At 45.0% G+C, this 18,560-nt stretch overlaps 1 protein-coding gene across 1 annotated transcript in view; it reads right to left on the minus strand.

The window, feature by feature from the left end:
* IGFBP7 (insulin like growth factor binding protein 7) overlaps positions 1 to 18,560 on the minus strand; it is a 75,363-nt gene that overhangs the window by 7,021 nt on the left and 49,782 nt on the right. Inside the window, exon 2 of the mRNA XM_027089666.1 lies at positions 3,722 to 3,831. Coding sequence (XP_026945467.1) covers positions 3,722 to 3,831 — 110 coding nt within the window. The remainder of the gene's footprint in view (positions 1 to 3,721; positions 3,832 to 18,560) is intronic.

Genomic DNA, 18,560 nt, shown 5'->3' on the forward strand with positions numbered 1-18,560 from the left:
TAACACACTGTAGATAAGAAATAAATGTTTACTGTATTGAGGGTACTAAGGAGTGCTCTAAGAGGTACACTGCCTCCAACTTGTCAGATTTTTTAACATTTTCATAATTATTAAATGAAGTGGTAAAGAATTTTTAAAAAAAAGTAATCTGACAATGTCTATTAAGACTAAAATTAAATCTTTTGACTTAGTCATGTATCTTCTGGGGGAATCTATCCTATAGGGGCAAAAAAGGTGGTTGCATGTAGGATATGTATACTCAGATATTTAAGGCAGCATTATCTAAGGTGATGAAAAGTTGGAAACACAGAAACTGTGTTTATTATGGTATATCCACACTTGGAATATTATGTAGTTCTTGAGAAGCAGACCTGGAGGGATGCCCATGAAATATTTCTTGAGAAACGCAATTTCAGAGTACTTGCACACTACATCCCCACCTCACCCCGCACACTGGGAATATGTGTTTGTATACATTTGGGCATGAATAAGGGTATAGAAAGATAAAAACCTGGGAAGTTCACATTGGTTATTTCAAGGAGTGGAAGGAGGTGGGAGGATGTTATGACCTCTTTCTTTATACATCTTTGGATAGTTTCTCCTTTTTACCACAATCACACACATATACATATATATATACATATATATATTTTTTTTTTTTACTAAAAAAAGAATATTCTTAGAGGTCATGAAAGTCCTAATCTGAAGAAATGTTCAGGTAGGAAAAGAACAGAAAGCCTCAATCTCAGAAACATCTAAATGTTTGGAAGGAATTCTGGTGTTTCACGTTCCTTGTAAGCATCCCTCTGACTTACCAGGGTTAAGGTAAATTCAGCTATTTCAGTTCATTTCCCCATTTCAAAATATTTCCCTTGGAATCTTTATAGGCTAGGGGTTTTCTGAAAAAAACTATGGGACTTGTTAAGGTCACATGATAAGTCCTGGTCAGGATAGCACAGACCACTCACTAGGCTGCCATAGAACTGTCGCTGTAGCCTGAAGTGTCTTGGAGAGAAGGCTTATCCTGTCAGTTCTGCTGTTGCTAAGAACCCTTGAGCAAGAAAGACATGCTACCTTCTTTGAACCTTGGTTTAACAAGTCAGGATTCTAAGATTCATTTATGTCCAAAAAGCAGTTCTGCGCTTAAATTGGCTTTGACAGGTGATCTTCAATATAAATCTGCATTCTTAACAGTTTGGTTACAAGGAGAGTGGGGCAGAAAACAAATGGCCTGTTTTAATTCTTTAGGTCAGTGACTCCCTAAGTGCTTTGACATGGTCCATAGTAAGAAATATATTTTGCATTGCGATCTGGAATATACAAAGGAAAAGTTTTATGAAATACCTTTACTAAATGTACCTTTACCTAAGACATTTTATATTTTATTTTTTAAGAAAATTCTTCTTGTGATCCCTACATTAAATTCAAGACTCACTGATGGGTCATGGTCTGCAGTTTGAAAAACACTGCTTTAGGTCATGCATGTGGCAAAGTACATTATGAAGGTGGAAGAAAATCAGCAGAGCCTGGCAGTTGGGTTTTTGTTTGTTTTGGCAAGTCTGTAGACTTTTTTTTCTCTTTCTCTCTCCACTCCCACTCCATCCTTTCCCCCCCCCCCCCCCCCCCCCGCCCCGCCGAACTCCCCCAGTTGACAAGCCCTCAGGGAAGTCCATGGAATCTGCCCCCATAGGATCCTAAAGTTTAAAGGAAAAGATTCCTGAGGTTAATTTATTCCCTGGTATGTGCGTACGTTAGCTGGAGCGATAGGCAGAGCAAGGACTGAAGAAATTACTCTCTGTCAAGATCGGTCATGAAGGTCACATGCCCTGGGACGCTTGGGTCACCCTGGCTTCTCATTGTGTATCCCTAGAGAACTGCACAGAGCTTTTTATGGATATCCTTTGGAAAAGTTGTTCCTCACCTCTCCACCCCCTGGATCAAACCAGCAACCTCCAAATAAGCAATGAGGAGCATAAGCAGCTTTTGCTGAAGGCCAGGAGGAACACATCCACCGGCTGCATTTTTGCTTTTCACTGCTCCTGCCTCCCCTTTTAAAAAATATAGTTTACGGAGGTAAAATTTCATCCCTCCCTTTAACAGACGTTCTGGCTGTAAAGGGCAGTAATAGCACAGCTGGTGTCATCTCTGCCCACCCCCCAGCCCCAGAGAGGTTCCAGAGTCCCCCTGACACCGCTCCTGCCAGACGGCCACATGGGGGACCCGGAGGTTAGCAGGTGACCCAGCCTGGGTCAGAGCCCTTCAGTGTGAATTCTACAAAGCAGCAGAGAGAGGAGGCGCTTTCTTTCCTCTGGGGTCTTGAAACATTATAATGTGACCTTGGAGCTGCCAGTGACACTATGGCCTATAGCATGGAGGAATCTTTCTGAAGTAGAAGGAAAAAATGATGTAAGGGTACATTGAGAGCAAAGAGTCAAGAGTTAGGGTTCTGACCCAACTGTGTACCTGGATCCAGCTGGCCTTGAGGCTAGAAACGTTCCCCCCCTCTTTTTTTTTTTCTCTTTTGCCTAAACTAGTGTGAAGTGAGTTTCTACAACTTGCAACACAAAAAGTTCTGACAATGGGAGCCAAAATCCCTCCTGGAGTTCTAGAAGTTGCTCCCCTGGTCAGACACCAAGGAAACAAGATAATCAGGAGAGCCCATCATCCACCTTAGAGCTTGCTGGAGAAGAAAAGCAGCTGAAAAGGGGCTTCTTGTCATGCCTTTTAACGGAAACTACATTTCCCTTTTGTTAGCATGAGTTCGATGATATTTACCCCACAGACTGTTGTGAGACTTAAGTCAAAAGGTATAAGGGCAATAATGTAAAATAATGTACAGTATGACTGTGAAGTATTACTTGAGCTGGCAAGCGAGTGTTTTCTCTTCCCTTCTACAGACACACTAAGAATATGTTGTCTTTCAAATATAAAGATAGCTATACAAGATAACCGCTCCTCAAAGGGAAACATGTTCAGGAACAAGAGCTAACATCTCCTGAGTGCTAATTATGTATCTGACAACGGGCCAAGTGATGTAGCTGGGTTACTTTATGTAATCTTTACAAGAATGCTATGCCATGTTCATGTGGAGGAAAAACTGAGAGAGCATTGTTTTTCAGTCTAGGGTGGCTTTTCCCTCAGGGAACATCTGATAATGTCTGCTGGCATTTTTAACCATCACAGTGGTGTGTGTATGTGCGCACACGCGCACCTGCTACTGGCATCAGGTGGGTAGAAGCCAGGGACGCTGCAAAACTACTTACTGTGCACAGGGCAGCTGCCACAACAAAGAACCATCTGGATCAAAATGTCAACAGTGCTGACGCTGAGAAATCCTGGCTCAGAGACAACCCAGCCAACCCGCCCAAGGAGCTCACAATCTTAACTTGTAACAGTGTTACACTGCAACACACACACACGCTCACACTCACATATGCACACACACACACACACACACACAGAGGGTGGGATGGGTGTTTAGCATCATAGTTCTTCCAGCTCCTAAGGCTCCCTGCTCAGGGACTGCTAACAAAAGCAGGGCAGGGACTATTCTGGAGGTCAGTAAAATTGTTTGATAGATCCAGGACAGGTGTCTGGAAGACTGTCAGAAGGCCTTGAGTTTAAGGAGCCGCAGGCACTGGACTGGCTGAGGACTTTAGGCTATTACTACCCTGTGCAGCATAAGAGGAGCCGGGTATCTTCTGAAATCTGGGCCACTGACCTTGTTCCAGATGAGGACAGGGGTTGGGATTCCGATGACCTCACAGCTCAAGTACACCTGGGCGCCAGTGACATTCCAGATATCCTTGGGGGGCGTCACGATGGAGGGACCTATAAGAGAGGGCACAAAGTCAAACCATCCTTTTAAGCAGTCTTTAACATCCCTCAGCGTGCTAGTAATCTGTTAAGTATTACTAGGAAGTAAATACCTCATTATATTTAGGAGGCTATCCCCTCTGTTGATTACCTGAAGCCAATTTCAAAGACCAGACTAGCTTACCCCAGCCACCAGCGGGAGTTTAAGCTATTTTCTGGTGATGCATACATCTTGACAGTCAAAAGACAATTAGGAAGAAAAACATATTGCTTACAAAATTTTCTTCTCCCACGAATCATGCTTAAATGAGTTTTAATTTACCAGCTGTTTTGCTTATCTGCGACTTTCCAATTAATATAGTGAAACTTTACTCCCAAAATAGTGAATGTTTCTCTTTTTTGTATACCAGTATTTCTGTCTGGGGGGAAGGGGCAACAAACAACCACTCCTTGGTTAACGTGCTGGACACTCAGCACATCCACTGCTAATTCGCAGTGCCTGGTTTCAGGCACCAGGGGCCTTCAGAGAGTCCACATTAGAGGGAAGGAGAGCCAGGAGCCTGGGGTGACAGCACATAACTTCCAGAACCGAACCTGGCCTGAACCCAAAGCTCGACACCATTTCTTCAAAGAATGAGTTAATTATTCCCTCTGAATTTCAGCTCTCCACTGCCTTGGGTCTTCCAGCTGAATAAAATATCTAACTTTAGGGTCATCTTGCATCACAGTCCTGGGAAAGGGACAACCTCCCCTTGGGGCCTGGAAAGTTTTCTGGCATAAGCAGCATTCAAAGGGCATGAAGTCTCCCCTTTTGCAACAGGCTATTTCCAGCCCACGATTAACTTCTTGAAACAGAAAGGAAATAACAGCATGTAAGATTTTTCCCACTCATCTAAAGTATTAGAAGCTGATTTTTTAAAAATCCCTCAGGGTAGTTTTATTTTTCCCCTTTGTAAGAATGTGCCAAACAAAGTTTTGAAAGCTCTAAATATATTTCGTGTTTCCTTCCCACTAAACCCTAGGTCTGAAAGGAAGCATCTATCTTGGCCAGGGGTCTTGGCTTTTCTGTGGCAAACATGGACGTGGTTAGCACAGCGGTGCTGTGTTTATGTGTGTTGCTGGCTCGGTCTCTGATGTTTCCTCATCTGTCCTCACCAACACAAGGCCCCACAAAGGGCAGGGTAGGGCAGGGCTGGGCCTCACTGCATCCCAGCCTTCCTCCAGGGCCCTGGGACCCCAAGAGCTTGGACACCACAGAACCGGATCTGGCTCACCTCTGAGGGCCCCAAGAGACTGTCCTCCTTCCCACACACGGACTTGGTGGGATGACCTCAAGGATCGGGGGTTCTCAAGGGAGTGTTCTGAGAAGAATACACCAGTGTTCAGAGATTGGAGGGGCTCGGGAACAAAGCTGCCTCTCACGTAGCAAAACCACATGAGGAATGCAAGATTCCTGTGAGATCTGAGTGCCTCAGCCTTGTGACAAACCATTTATTTCAACTCACAGCCATCTCTCTATAGGCAGAGCAGGGAGCAGAGTTATCCATCGTTGCCAGGGGCAGATTCTGGAGAGCACGTGGAAGAACTCCAGCCTAATTTTCTGTCACACGTCTTGAAGACACGCTATGGATTCCTCTGACAGCCTAATTTTAAAACTAAGATATTCTTTATTTTTTTAATTTTATTTATTTATTTATATTTATTTATTTAGCTGTGCCAGGTCTTAGTTGCGGCACACGGGCTTCTCTCTAGTTGTGGTGCACTGGCTCCAGAGCGTGCGGGCTTAGTTGCCCCACGGCATGTGGGATCTTAATTCCCCAGCCAGGGATCGAACTGGCGTCCCTTGCATTGGAAGATGGATGCTTAACCACTGGACCACCAAGGAAATCCCAAACGAAGATATTCTTTATTTTACTTATTTATTTTTGGCCACACTGCGTGGCTTTCAGGATCTTCCCTGACCAGGGATTGAACCTGGGCCACCACAGTGAAAGCCTGGAATCCTAACCACTAGGCCACCAGGGAAGTCCAAAACTAAGATATTCATAGTTTTAATATAGTCTGATATATCAAAATTTTCTTTTATGATTAGTGCATTTTGTGTCCTGTTAAATTTTTTTTGTGTAGCCCATGGCCCTAAAGATCTCCTGTTTTCTTCTACAAGCTTTATGGTTTTACCTTTCACATTTAGGTTTGTGGTCCATCTTGAATTAATTTTTGTGTATGCTATGAAGTAGAGGTCAAAGTTCATCCCTCTCTCCCCAAAGGATAACCAATTGTTTTGGCATCATTTGTTGAAAAGACCATCCTTTTCCTACTGAAAGTGGTGCCTTTGTGGTAGATCCATTGATCATATATGTGTGAGTCGTCTTCTGGATTCGCTATTCTGTTCCATTGGTCTATGTGTCTATCCTTGTACCAACAAACATGGTATCATTTAGAATTAAATGTAATAAAACTGAAGCACTGAATGGAGAACAGATCTGTTTTATCTCCCTGCAATTCTCTCCTTATTCCATGAAGCAGAACATTTCAGGAGGAGCAAAAATTCTTTAAAAACATCTGAACCTACCCAGGAATACTCTGAGAGCCATCACCAGGGCATTCAAATTAGGACGAATCATGCTGTGAGTTCCTCTTTCTCTCTCCCAACTCTTGAAATACATATAAAACCTTGGGTGGATGGGCTAGGTCAATATTTGGACCATCCCAAGAACATAAATAATTTTGTCAATTCTGCTACCAGGCAATGCCTAGAATTCAACAAGAGTTGCATACCACAAAAATCTGTATTACTGACCCCTGTTGAGTTGATGGGGTGGAGAGGCAAAGGAAGGGCCATCAGGACCAGTTTGCTGCACAACATTTACAAAACCCCTTGCTACTTCAGATGTCCCTGAACAAATGTTGACCCACAGAGACACCAAGTGGACACGTTCTGTATGGAAGTGAAGGATGGTGAAAATATGTGGGGCTGATATGATGGCAGATCCAACAGCACTGCACCCCGTCCCCACTCTGAAGAACCACCATCCCACATACTCCATTGACAAGCAATTTCACTGCCAAAATCACCTCAAATTGCAATTCCTGAAGGTTCTGTTCTACCTCAGGAGAGCAGCTGAAAAAATGACTCTTTACCAAAATAATTTCTAAATCTTTCCACGTTGCCTTTTTTCCAAGAAGGCCAAAGCAGACCCAGAATTATTTCTGTTTTTAAGGATAAAATAACTTTTTAGTTCATTCTGAGCTCATTTTTGGGCAGAAAGCTCAAAACCAGCCCTTGAGGCCAAGCCAAGGGTAACAACATTGCCATCTAAATCACGCACAGTGTTTGGATTCCACTTAAAACAAGTCACAGAATATTTAAATGTATAGGGACAAACACCAGAATAGGTTCAATTATTTATTTATCCTTGCCTTTGTTCCAGTAAGGACTTCAGGCTGCACAAACATCTGTCTAGCAGACATCCTGTACAGATTAACTGCCCACTGCCTCTCTCCTCTCCTTCCCCACTGTGGACAACTCCAGGCAGCAACCAAGCTGTCACAGCGATGCCTGGTGGCTGATGTGGGGAGAGCCCATTCCAAGACTTTCCCCACCTCCAACTCACCCTATTTTTCTATTTCACGTGAATGCCCCCAAACCAGGCTACTCCATGTTCCATTCTTATCTTTCTCAACTCAATTCTCATTCAATTTCATTCGATCTTTCTCAGATCTCTAAGTTTGTTTTCTTGCTCCCCCCCCCCTTTTTTTTTTTTTTGCGGTACGCGGGCCTCTCACTGCTGTGGCCTCTCCCGTTGCGGAGCACAGGCTCCGGACGCGCAGGCTCAGTGGCCGTGGCTCACGGGCCCAGCCGCTCCGCGGCATGTGGGATCTTCCAGGACCGGGGCACGAGCCCGTGTCCCCTGCATCGGCAGGCGGACTCTCAACCACTGCGCCACCAGGGAAGCCCGCTCCCTTATAAGTCTTGCCTGGTAAACTTAGGTGGTCTCTTCCTTTTAATCAATCCTTGAAGAGAAAGAGGAAGAAAAATAAGGGAGGGAGGGAGGAAGTAAAGGAGAAGGAGAAGAAAGAGAAAGTGAAATAAAGAGAACCAGGTCCTGAGTGAAACTGTGTAAGGAAGAAGAAAGTTTTAAGTTTGGAAGAAAACTAAAATTAAATTTACGGAACTAGTGTCACCTTAAAACTACCTGGAAGGAGTCAGATTCTCCTATGGAATGCCCACCTAAGTCTACATTGTCCCCCTCAGACACTCTTAATTAAATTCTAGACAAATGGCCCACAGACCACAGATTGCTTATTCAATTATAACCTAAAATTAGCTATGGTCTGAAAAATCACTAAAGATACAGAAAAGGAAGAATTTTCAATGGATTTAAATTTGTAATATTTCAATTTGATTCTGAAGAGGTAAAGAAGGGCAGTTCTCACAAAACACACAAATGTCATGAGAAAAAGACCCTGAAATAGAATTAATTTTGAACTTGACAAGAAATTGATTCAACCTGATCTTACATAAAATTGTAGGAGAGGACAGAGTTAAAATTTGTTACCTATAAAAAGCATGGGAATAATATAAAAGAAATATGTGAACAATTTCCTAGTCTCTTACAGAGCACAAAACACTCCCCAGACATGACCTGAGATGCCCTCACCATGTTACCATTAAAACAAAGAAACAAACAAAAATACCCAAAGCACTTTTGGGAAGAGAACACTTGGCTCTGGATCCTTGTCTACTGCTTATAGCCAAGAGACCTTGGACAAGTCACTTACCCATTTATACAGAAGAAACCAGGGCAGGTCTAAGAATTTTCTTTTTGGGCTGGAAGTGAATGTACCCATCATGAATGTGTCCTAGAGCACAGTCATATGGCATCTTTGACAACCATGAAGTTTTGAAGCTCCACTGCCTGGTTCTGGGAGCTCTCATTCCCTACAAATCAGTCCAATGCACCACCTCATCTACCTAAATGCACTGTACATGACTCATAACAAAGTTCATTCTCCCAGTGATGAAAAAACAGAGCTTTATTAGAAAGGTATCAGTGGTTACCTAGTTAGCCAATATTTTCATCTGGAAAAGCTGCACAGAAGACGTTAGGAGAGGTCATGTTTTGGAGCTAAATATACATACTCGATTGAACCTGGGAAATGGTTAAAAGTCAAATTCTCCTTAACAGTCAATTTTTGTTCAATTTTGTTAATATCCTATTCAACCGCATTTTTTTCATTGCTGCCTTCATTTTCCCCATGATCTCTCCCCCCATGTTTACCCTACAAATTCACTCTTCTTTCTTATTTCTACCAAATTCTCTGCTCCTAGCATTCATGCTCACTCTCTCATTACATGCTTATTACCACTTCTAGAACCTTTGTTTATGCTGATGCACTTGCCTACTTGGGATGTCCTCCTTCCTCTCATCTATTATCTATGCCCTACCCTTTTATTTGGAGCTCTAAGGCTGAAGTTTCATCTCCTTTTTGACTTCTTTTTTTTTTACAGCTCCAGTTTGCACTTATTTCTTCTCTGAAATCTTGTTGAGTTCAGAGTTAGTGCCACACAGCTTAGTGCGTCATTATTCTCTGGCGCTTCCCTTAACAGGGCTAATTGAAGATGCCAGTGTCCTGATAGAGTCATAACTGAGCCAGAAACTCTGGAATCAGATGTACTTCGTGTTCATTGGGAGGAGGGACAGACCAGATTCTATGTAGTGGAAAAAGGGCAGCAGTAAATTCAGAACATAACATGACTAGTCATACGGAACTAAGAAGATAGCCACGATCTTGAAAATATACCAGTGTACACATTTGCCAAGGTACCTAACCAAAGTGGTGCTATAGTCACTTCTTATTTATCAACTGGAAGATTATTCACTGCGACTTTCTTTAATCTTCCACTTGACTTCCTCTTGCCATAAACAAGGTTTCTTGGCTACTGCCCACTCAACAACCAATTTGTATACAATCTGGGATGTAAAATAATTTAAATATATATTAGCTAAGAAAGTTCCAATGAGAAGGGTAGATCTGCTGTGGGGAAACGATCATCAATCAACCATACATCAAAAACAGGGTTTCTGCATTATGCTGGTTTATATTATTCACATTATAGCTCTCACTAAGTACTTATTAACATGGCTAAGAGAGTCGAGTATAAAGACTTCTCCAAGTTATGGTAATTTGCAAACCACACTCATCTTGTCTCTTAATGATGCTGGGTCCTAAAATAGCTCACAGAGTATGTGCATTCATACCAAAAAAGGAGGGTTTAAGACCAAAGTGAGACACCACATGTGGAGATAAAGAGTTCAGACAACTTGGCAAAAATCCCCAGATTGGATTCCGATAACACGTTGAAGGGAAAAGCACCAAACAAAAGTACAAAATGGGAAAAGAATAGTAGGAAGGCACTGTGGCCAAGAGGGGGAAGGGGATGAACTATGTGGAAACTTCCTGATATTAAATCAGGGGAAGCAGGAACTGTATGGCTAATGAAAGGGCAGAGCCACCTGCCAAGGCAAGTCATTTCGGGAACTTCTAGAGGTGCGGTGATACAGCAGCTGACCCTAGGTATGAGAATCTGGCACAGTCTCATGGGTATCAGTTGAGGACAGTAAGGGCAGGAGAAAAAAGGACTAAATCTTAAGCACCATAGGCCAGATTTAACGTCAGAGTTTTTGTTTAAGGCAAAGTCATCTCGTTATGGTTGCTCCTGTTGGTCATTTACATTTTAGTGTGAGTGAAGGCCCAACAGTTTATAATGATGGGGTTCTCCCAAACACCGCTGGGGGTAAATGTATGTAAGAAATGCTTCCTCTTTTTTGGATACAATATATTGAGGTGGGATGGGGAGGTTGAACAGATATAGACAGATTAAAATGCTAGGAAGGTAACAGACTGCTCTACCACTTCTGAGTTATGTGACACTGAACAAGTTATTTAACGTTTCTCAGTTTATTCATCTGTGAAATGGGATAATACCTAAGTCATTAGATTTTCAGAAAGATCAAACAAGATACAGCAATTAGCACAGTACCTGGCATGGGGTAAACACTCAGTAAGTATTAGTTACTGCTTTTATTTCAAAGTAAATCCTTATGACTGGAGCTAATACAAATTGCTTCTTCAGAGAATGGAGATGACACATCGTTTGGAGCTGGGGTGGCTGGCGAAAGGAGCTGGTATCTGAGCAGGCCCTGAAGTTCAGAAGTAAACTTTCTCTCAAGGAAGGTTTTCAACTTCAGAGACCTGCCTGAGCAGAGGTGTGGAGGCAGGAAAACAACAGCTGTCTGGTGGAACAGCAAGCACCCCAGTCCGCTCGGGGAGAGCATAGCTGAGATTCGGGTGTGGAGCACAGCGGAAGGAGGAGGGGGGGACACTTTGTGGTCCACTGCGTCTCTGAATGTTGGAGAGATGTGATTCAAGTGGCATTTCAGGAGATGACTTTGGAGGCCTTTGCAGCAGGACTGGGACAGGGTGGGGATTAGAAGCCTAAATCAAGGTGGTAGCAATGGGAACAGAAAGGAAAGAGGCAGATTTGAGAGATTATTCAGGAAGAACCAACACTACCTGGGAACTGACTGGATGTGGGGATGAGGGAATGAGTCAAAAGTTGTGGGCTGGGTAAGAGGAGGCTGCAACACCATGGACAGAAAAGCCAGGGTGTCTGTCTGAGGAAGGCCTTGGATTGGAGAAGGGGGAAAGGATTAGTTTGGGCTTAGATCTGCGGATTTGGGCAATGAGGAGGTGCCGAACCCCACAGAGAGAAAGGAAACAGACTGGGGGACCAGTGGTACCAAGGTAAACACGGTCAAGTTTACACTTTAGCCCTGGCAGGCTGGGTGGGTTCCTGGGTATGGAAGGAAGACAGCTTTGGCTCGCTTTCCCAGGGACAGCTTCTCTGGAGGGAATTCCAGCAGCTCGCTGCTGACACCCAGCGCATTCTCACCCCACCCCATCCCAGGTAAAGCAGGGGAGTAGACAGCTAAGACACTGCTTAGCAACCAGCCACTTATGTGCAGGGGCAGTTCATCTGAAAGTAGACTGTCCAGTATGATGCAACCCTGGTAACGGCATACACAGATCCTGTGAATTACATTTCTGGGCTGACAGCTAGTTATCTCTGGGTTAATGAGACACCCCATTTTGGCTCCAATCTTTGATGCTGAAAATCTTCCTAGAGTGTATTAATCTTTTTTTTTTTCTGTAGTAGATATCATAGTATTCAGATGTCTTTCTAGGATTGTGACTCTTGCAATGTCTCAGAAGTATCATAAGTTTGAACGGACCATGGAACATAAAAAGAAAGTTGCTGTTTCTTGTAATTTGTTGCTTGCAAACCAATCTCTTATTTCATGATGTCTTCTTATTCTTTTCCCCTAACAAGTATGGACCCAGCACAAAATGACAGAATAATAACCAAGGGTCTGACTCCAGGCTGAGGTTCCCACCCACAGGTGATTCTGGTACATGTGGCCCGGGGTCATCCTTGCAGCCACGCTGCACTAGGTAAAAGAAATCCATGAGGGATTTAAAGCCAAGTTCAGATGTGTAAGGTGGAGAGATCACTCTGGTGGCCGTGTGGTGGCTGAGCTAACCTGGGGCTGTGTCAGCAACATTGCCAAGGGATGAGCTCATGTATCCGGCAAAGCTCCCACGGAGCTGGAATAGCTAAACTACCATCACAACACCGGCATGACCGACATCCACACATGTTAAGTTAGCGGGCTACATTTTTATGTGGTTTGAGCACATGGAAGAACTGACTTCACACAGGGTACCTTTATGAAGGGAAACTCCCTAGTTATGTGGGTGTATCTTGTTCATGCTAATGGAGCCTTGGAAATGCTTTTTTCCCCCACATTTCATGGGCCTGTCCTATCTGGACTGTGACTCACCTTAATTCCAACACGTGAAAATTTAGGGTCACTTTTTCCTATTCTGCAAGCACAGAACTGGGTGGGGAAGTTTCCACAGGAGGGCACTTATGGCCACCTGATTCTGAGCTTCCTAGAAACCCAGAGTGCAAGTTCCCCCAGGACACTTCGTCTTTGAGTCCTTGCCTTCCCTACACACCCACAAGTGCCTGGCATCGTCAGGCATCAGAACTGTTTCCTGAGCCGAGCTGTGAGCTGTAAGGGGAACTCCTCCCGAACCTGGAGGCTCACCCACCCTCAAAGCTTAGTCTCTGTCCATAGGCCCCGAGCTGACTAACAAGGGATGTAGTCCAAAGAAAGAGATGCTCTTGAACCCTGCCCCTAGGGGGAAGGATATGAGGGACTGCCAAGTGGCCTTCAACTTCAGGAGCGTTGGACTTGCTAAGCCTAGTACCTAGAATATTTTGGAAAGCTGAAGAAGGCTGAGGCCTGAGCTCCCAGGAGGACCTGGGAGGATGCTACCGTGGGGCCACTTCTGCAGTTCCCTGTCCACTAGACAGCCCAGGCTCCAGGGAGCTTCCCACCTGGGGTCTTAAGTAGAAGACTAAAGTTCTTCAGCTCCCTGAGAACTAGATAAGTCCTCAATTCCACTTCATCCAAGGAAGAGATTTACATTGTAGGAGGCCCAGTAAATCCCTCAGGCCAGGCTGACCACTCTGGAAGCAGACTGTGGGGATGGGCAGTGCAGTACCGGGTCACTCTTTTAGATTAGGAATTATCAAAAAGAGGAGATTTGTTCAGTCTCTGGAAGATTATGCAGGTTGGAAGAGATCTTGCAGAGGGGCATCTGCAGGAATAACAGGCACCAGACACACAGCCAACAGGGCAAGCTCCAACCATCCGGGAACCAGCCTCTAAGAAGGATGCTGTCTTGCAGTGGCTGCCAATCCTGGCTGCACACTGGGCTCCTCTGGGAGCGGTTAACTAGTACGCAGGCCTGGGCTGCACTCCCAGAGTTTCGTGTTGGTCTGGGCGTTGGTCTGGGTGTGGGGTCTGGCACTGGAATTATTTTTTTTCAACTCCCCAGGTAGAACCACTCACTTAAAACGCGGCTTCAGAGCAGGAGACGCTCAGATGACAAAGACAACATCAACGTGGAAAGTAAGAGAGGAGAAGAGGAGGACAGATTTGGAGAAACACTGCTCCCAAGTCTTTTCAGGGAGAGGCCGAGGACACTGGGAGGTGCAAGCATTTAAGGAGAAGAGAGGAAAGTTCCAGGAGCTGGAGTGAAGGGTATCGATACCCGATAACCTTCTTATTGTTACTATTATCGCTCTAGCTCCATGGGGGGTACGGTGGGCCATGTCTGACCTCCCCGCGTTTGTCACAAGCTTTGAGTTGCCTGCTCTCAGAGTCTCAGTAGTTCTCCTTCTATGCTGTTTTCCATTTTCCTAAAATAAAGCACTTGGTTCACATCCCCAGCCCCGCCCCTGCCCCTCTCCTGCCCTCAGAATTCCTACCCTTCATGACAGTGCCAGAGATGGGGCTCTGCGTCCGTCTGGAGTCTGTGGGTCTCATTTAAGAGCCCACTAGATCCGGACCCTTTGCCTTTGCTCATTTAGAGTCATATCGCCTCCCTGCTAAGACGCGTTCAGCTCGGCTTTGCGAGGGCCTGGAGCCGCATTAAACACAAGGGATCTGTGTGAGGCACGGCCCCCTCCGTCCCCCCCCACCATGAACACGGTGCGGGGCATGCCGTGCTTGTGCCTGGCTGGCATTTTTACCCGGTGATGTCTTTGCCCGTCAGGCCCCAGTCTCTACAGCTCTCATGGTTACAGTTGCCTCCTTGGCCCAAAACCCCAGACATTAATCAGCTGCGCGTAACGGCTCCCCCTGTTCTCTCAGTGTTTTCCCCTCCTTCACTTGTGCCCTCTGGTTATTTTCTGTACTCCTCTGTGATCTCCACAGACTTGAAAGCTCTCAACTATTTACCCCAAGTCTCATCCTTTGTTTATCTCTGCTTTGCTGAGTGTTCTCAGATTTCCTCCCCACTTCCTAGTAGGATTTAGGTTCCTTCTCCCATGTTCTGCACTTTTCTAGCACTGCCCTCCAGGCTCAAACTGGAACAGAACATTCCTCTTACCCGTGGGCTAATTCTTTTCATGTGCGTCCTGAGTACTCACTACATTTGCCACTGTGTACTTGCTTTGTGGACATACTGTGTGTTCCCAGTATAACAAGACATTCTTTCTGAGTGCTGAGAGGAAACTCACATTACAGAACGTGCTAGATGTGGGTGCAGTGGACCACCTGAGCTTGGAAGAGCTGGATTGTTCAAAGACGCTCAGAAGTGCCAAGTAACACTGCTCTGAAAATCAGGGAAATGGGCAGGTCTCTGATCACAGGGGAGGAAGACCTCTCTAAGAGGGACTGGGGGACTTTGAATAAGGGTTTTGTATTTTTCATTAGTGAGGCAAGTCTTGCTTGCTCTTGTTGGGTGGAGGTTGACCTGGAGCCCACCCTGCTGGGTGTGAGCTATGAAAGTGGGAACCAGACTTCCCTGGTGATGCAGTCGTTAAGAATCCGCCTGCCAATGCAGGGGACACGGGTTCAATCCCTGGTCCGGGAAGATCCCACATGCCGCAGAGCAACTAAGCCCCTGCGCCACAACTACTGAGCCTGCGCTCTAGAGCCCGTGCGCCACAACTACTGAGCCTGCACGCTTAGAGCTCATGCGCCACAACAAGAGAAACCACCGCAATGAGAAGCCTGCACACCTCAACGAAGAGTAGCCCCTGCTCGCCGCAACCAGAGAAGGCCCGTGCGCAGCAACGAAGACCCATCGCAGCCAAAAATAAATAAATAAATAATAAATCAATTATAAACAAAAAAAAAAGAAAAGTGGGAACCAGGTAAAGGAAAGCTATGCTACCTCATGGGTGAGTAGTTACCCCAGAAGGAGGGTCTCTGGGGGCATAAAAATGCTCTTTGCTGCTCTTACTGGTATTTATAGGACCAGACAACTTTACTTTGGCATCTTGATTATTTTCAGACAGTGATTATTTTTCTATAATTAGTGGTTCTTTTTCTTTTCTTCTTTTTTTTGAGTTTTTTTTGTTTGTTTGTTTTGTTTTGTTTTTGCGGTACGCGGGCCTCTCACTGTCGTGGCCTCTCCCGTTGCGGAGCACAGGCTCCGGACGCGCAGGCTCAGCGGCCATGGCTCACGGGCCCAGCTGCTCCGCGGCATGTGGGATCCTCCCGAACCGGGGCACGAACCCATGTCCCCTGCATCGGCAGGCGGACTCTCAACCACTGCGCCACCAGGGAAGTCCCCGCCCCTGTTTTTTTTTGAGTTTTGTTTTCCTTGAGTTGTTAATTCCTTTTACAGTGCAGGAAAAAAAGGGGCTCTCATGGTTTCAATAGTAAACTGGGTTTGAAAGGTTAAGATACCGCATCTTTACAAGGACTTGGAGCAACTGCCTGTGAAGTGTGCTATGGGGCCCGTCATCGAAACATCCTTTCCCTCTGCAGGTGTTTCTTCTAGGGCAGCCACCAGCTCCAGCCTTGGAGATTCTATTCTTGTGTTTAAGTAAAGGAAAGTAATTTCCTTTCAGAGCAGTAGCTGGGATTTCAGACTGGGCACCTCTTTAGAGCAGCCATGCATAAAAGCAGGAAACTCGTTCTTTACAAACTTGGGGAAGAAAATGTCCACGATTTTCCCAAAATTGACATAGAACCTGCGCTTTATGCCTCCTTAGTCCTTGCCTTTTGGGTACATTCTCAGGGGATCTCTCTAGCAAACGTGTGACCCCTTTAGCAAGCTGGGGGCTTCAAGGGGATGATGCCTGCTCTGCCTATGAACAAGGGGTGGAAAGCAGCCCAGACTTATCTAGTCCATGGGAAAGGATTATGGTCTCTGAGCCTGTAAATCAGTTAAACTGACACTTGAAGAGAAGAAAGGAGACTCAAATAGGTAAACTGAGACAAGACCCCCGGGACAAGCATGACGCTGGTAATCACGAAACCTGCTTCCGCCCACACATCCACGGGAGCTTGGCCTCTGTGAAAACACAGTCATGATCTCTGCAGCTGAGAGAGCTTAACCTCACTCACAGACGGTTCTGAATAACGCTTTGGAAAATAAGCAAGCAGCATTTTAACCTACACAGCAATAATGAGGAATAACAGATCCACACATACTCCAGTGTCAGCACTAGATAGCTTTCCCAATGTCATAACATGCTCAGACAATTAAAGAACGGATATTTTGGGAACATATTGATCAACAGATGTAAAACTGGGTTGGCCAGGGACTTCCCTGGTGGTCCGGTGGTTAAGACTCTGCACTCACTCCCAATGCAGGGGCCCCGGGTTCCATCCCTGGTCAAGGAACTAGATCCCGCACGCCGCAACTAAGAGCCCACATGCCGCAACTAAGAGCCCACATGCCACAACTAAAGATCCGACATGCTGCAACTAAGACCCGGCACAGCCAAACAAACGAATAAATAAATAAATAATTAAAAGAAAAAAAAAAAGAAACTGGACTGGCCAGTGGTTTAATTCCTATTAGTTAGGGGTTATCAAAAGAAAAATGTCGTCAATTCATCATTAATATTCATTTCCTGTAATGAGAGCACTAACTTCTACTGTTGCCTAGATGAAGTTACTCCTTAAGGGAAAATCCCTATGGAAAAAGGTATAAAAGTTGAGAAAGACTCACGATGAAACTAAATCGAATTTCAGCATTGTATGGCACTAAGCAGGTAAAAACAAGGAGTGGATTAATTCATTCAGGTCCTCCACAGACTAAGTGCTGTGCTGGGTGACAGGAGGAATGGAAAGATGATGGGGTTGGACTCCTATCTGACATGGATTTAGAATCCACAAAGTGTAGACTAGAATACAAGTATAGAATCAATTATAATATGGAAGGAGTATGACTGGTCCTATGATATAAATATAAAAAGCATTCTGACTGAGTAGGTCAGAACTGAATTCATGGAACAGGAAAAGGGCTTTCAAAGTTAAAGGCAGTGGGTGGGGTTGGTAAGGAAATTCCAAGCGAGGGGGTCAGCCTGCTCGAAGAGGTGAGATGTCGCTGTATATTGGCATTGGGGTTTACAGCCCACGAAGAGTTTCTATAACTATTACTTCATTTTCACTTTCCCAACAATCAGCTAAGCGAGTCATTTTACAGATAAAGATATTGAGGTTCACTAACGTTGAGGGTCTTGTGCAAAGTCCCCAAGCCTGGGAGTGGTGTGTCCAGGACATGAATCTACGTTTTCTGAGTCCAAACCCAGAGCTTTCCCTAGGCTCCTGTGGTGCCTCTCTACACAACCCAGTATTGCTGAAGTGTCCCTTTCTTGCTTTGTTTTGTTGGAGGGTGAGGGGTTTGGAGAGAAGGAAAAGAAATCTTGAGAACTGGAGGCCAGACTAGATTGCAGCGGTTTTCAGTGTCAAGGCAAGGAGATTAGGTATGTCTACAAGTTACCATGAAGAAAAGAAAAACAAGATAATGAAAACATTAATGTCTTTTGGAGAAAAGATTACACAATCGTGAGAATCCTAAACAGAGGTCACGGCTCACCATTCACACTCCGGCCTGAAATGTTTCGGGGGTATTTTCTGAGCGGCTCTGGGTAAGCAGTTTGGACTTGTAACCCCAAACAGGTCAGAATTATCCTGCTCATGCTGAATGCTCAGCAGATGTTAACTCTACCGCGACCACGTAGAGTCCTACCACATCTTAGAATAAAACAGTCTGAGAACGCCAGGCCTTTTCATTAGATTTGAACGGTTTCAATGAATGTTTAATGGGAAAATCAGTATTTGAAAATAGGCTTCATGTTTTGC

Source organism: Aethalodelphis obliquidens, unplaced genomic scaffold (assembly GCF_003676395.1).
Source record: "Aethalodelphis obliquidens isolate GAN/ISIS:26980383/991018 unplaced genomic scaffold, ASM367639v1 scaffold67, whole genome shotgun sequence".
In the NCBI taxonomy this organism is placed as follows: domain Eukaryota; kingdom Metazoa; phylum Chordata; class Mammalia; order Artiodactyla; family Delphinidae; genus Aethalodelphis; species Aethalodelphis obliquidens.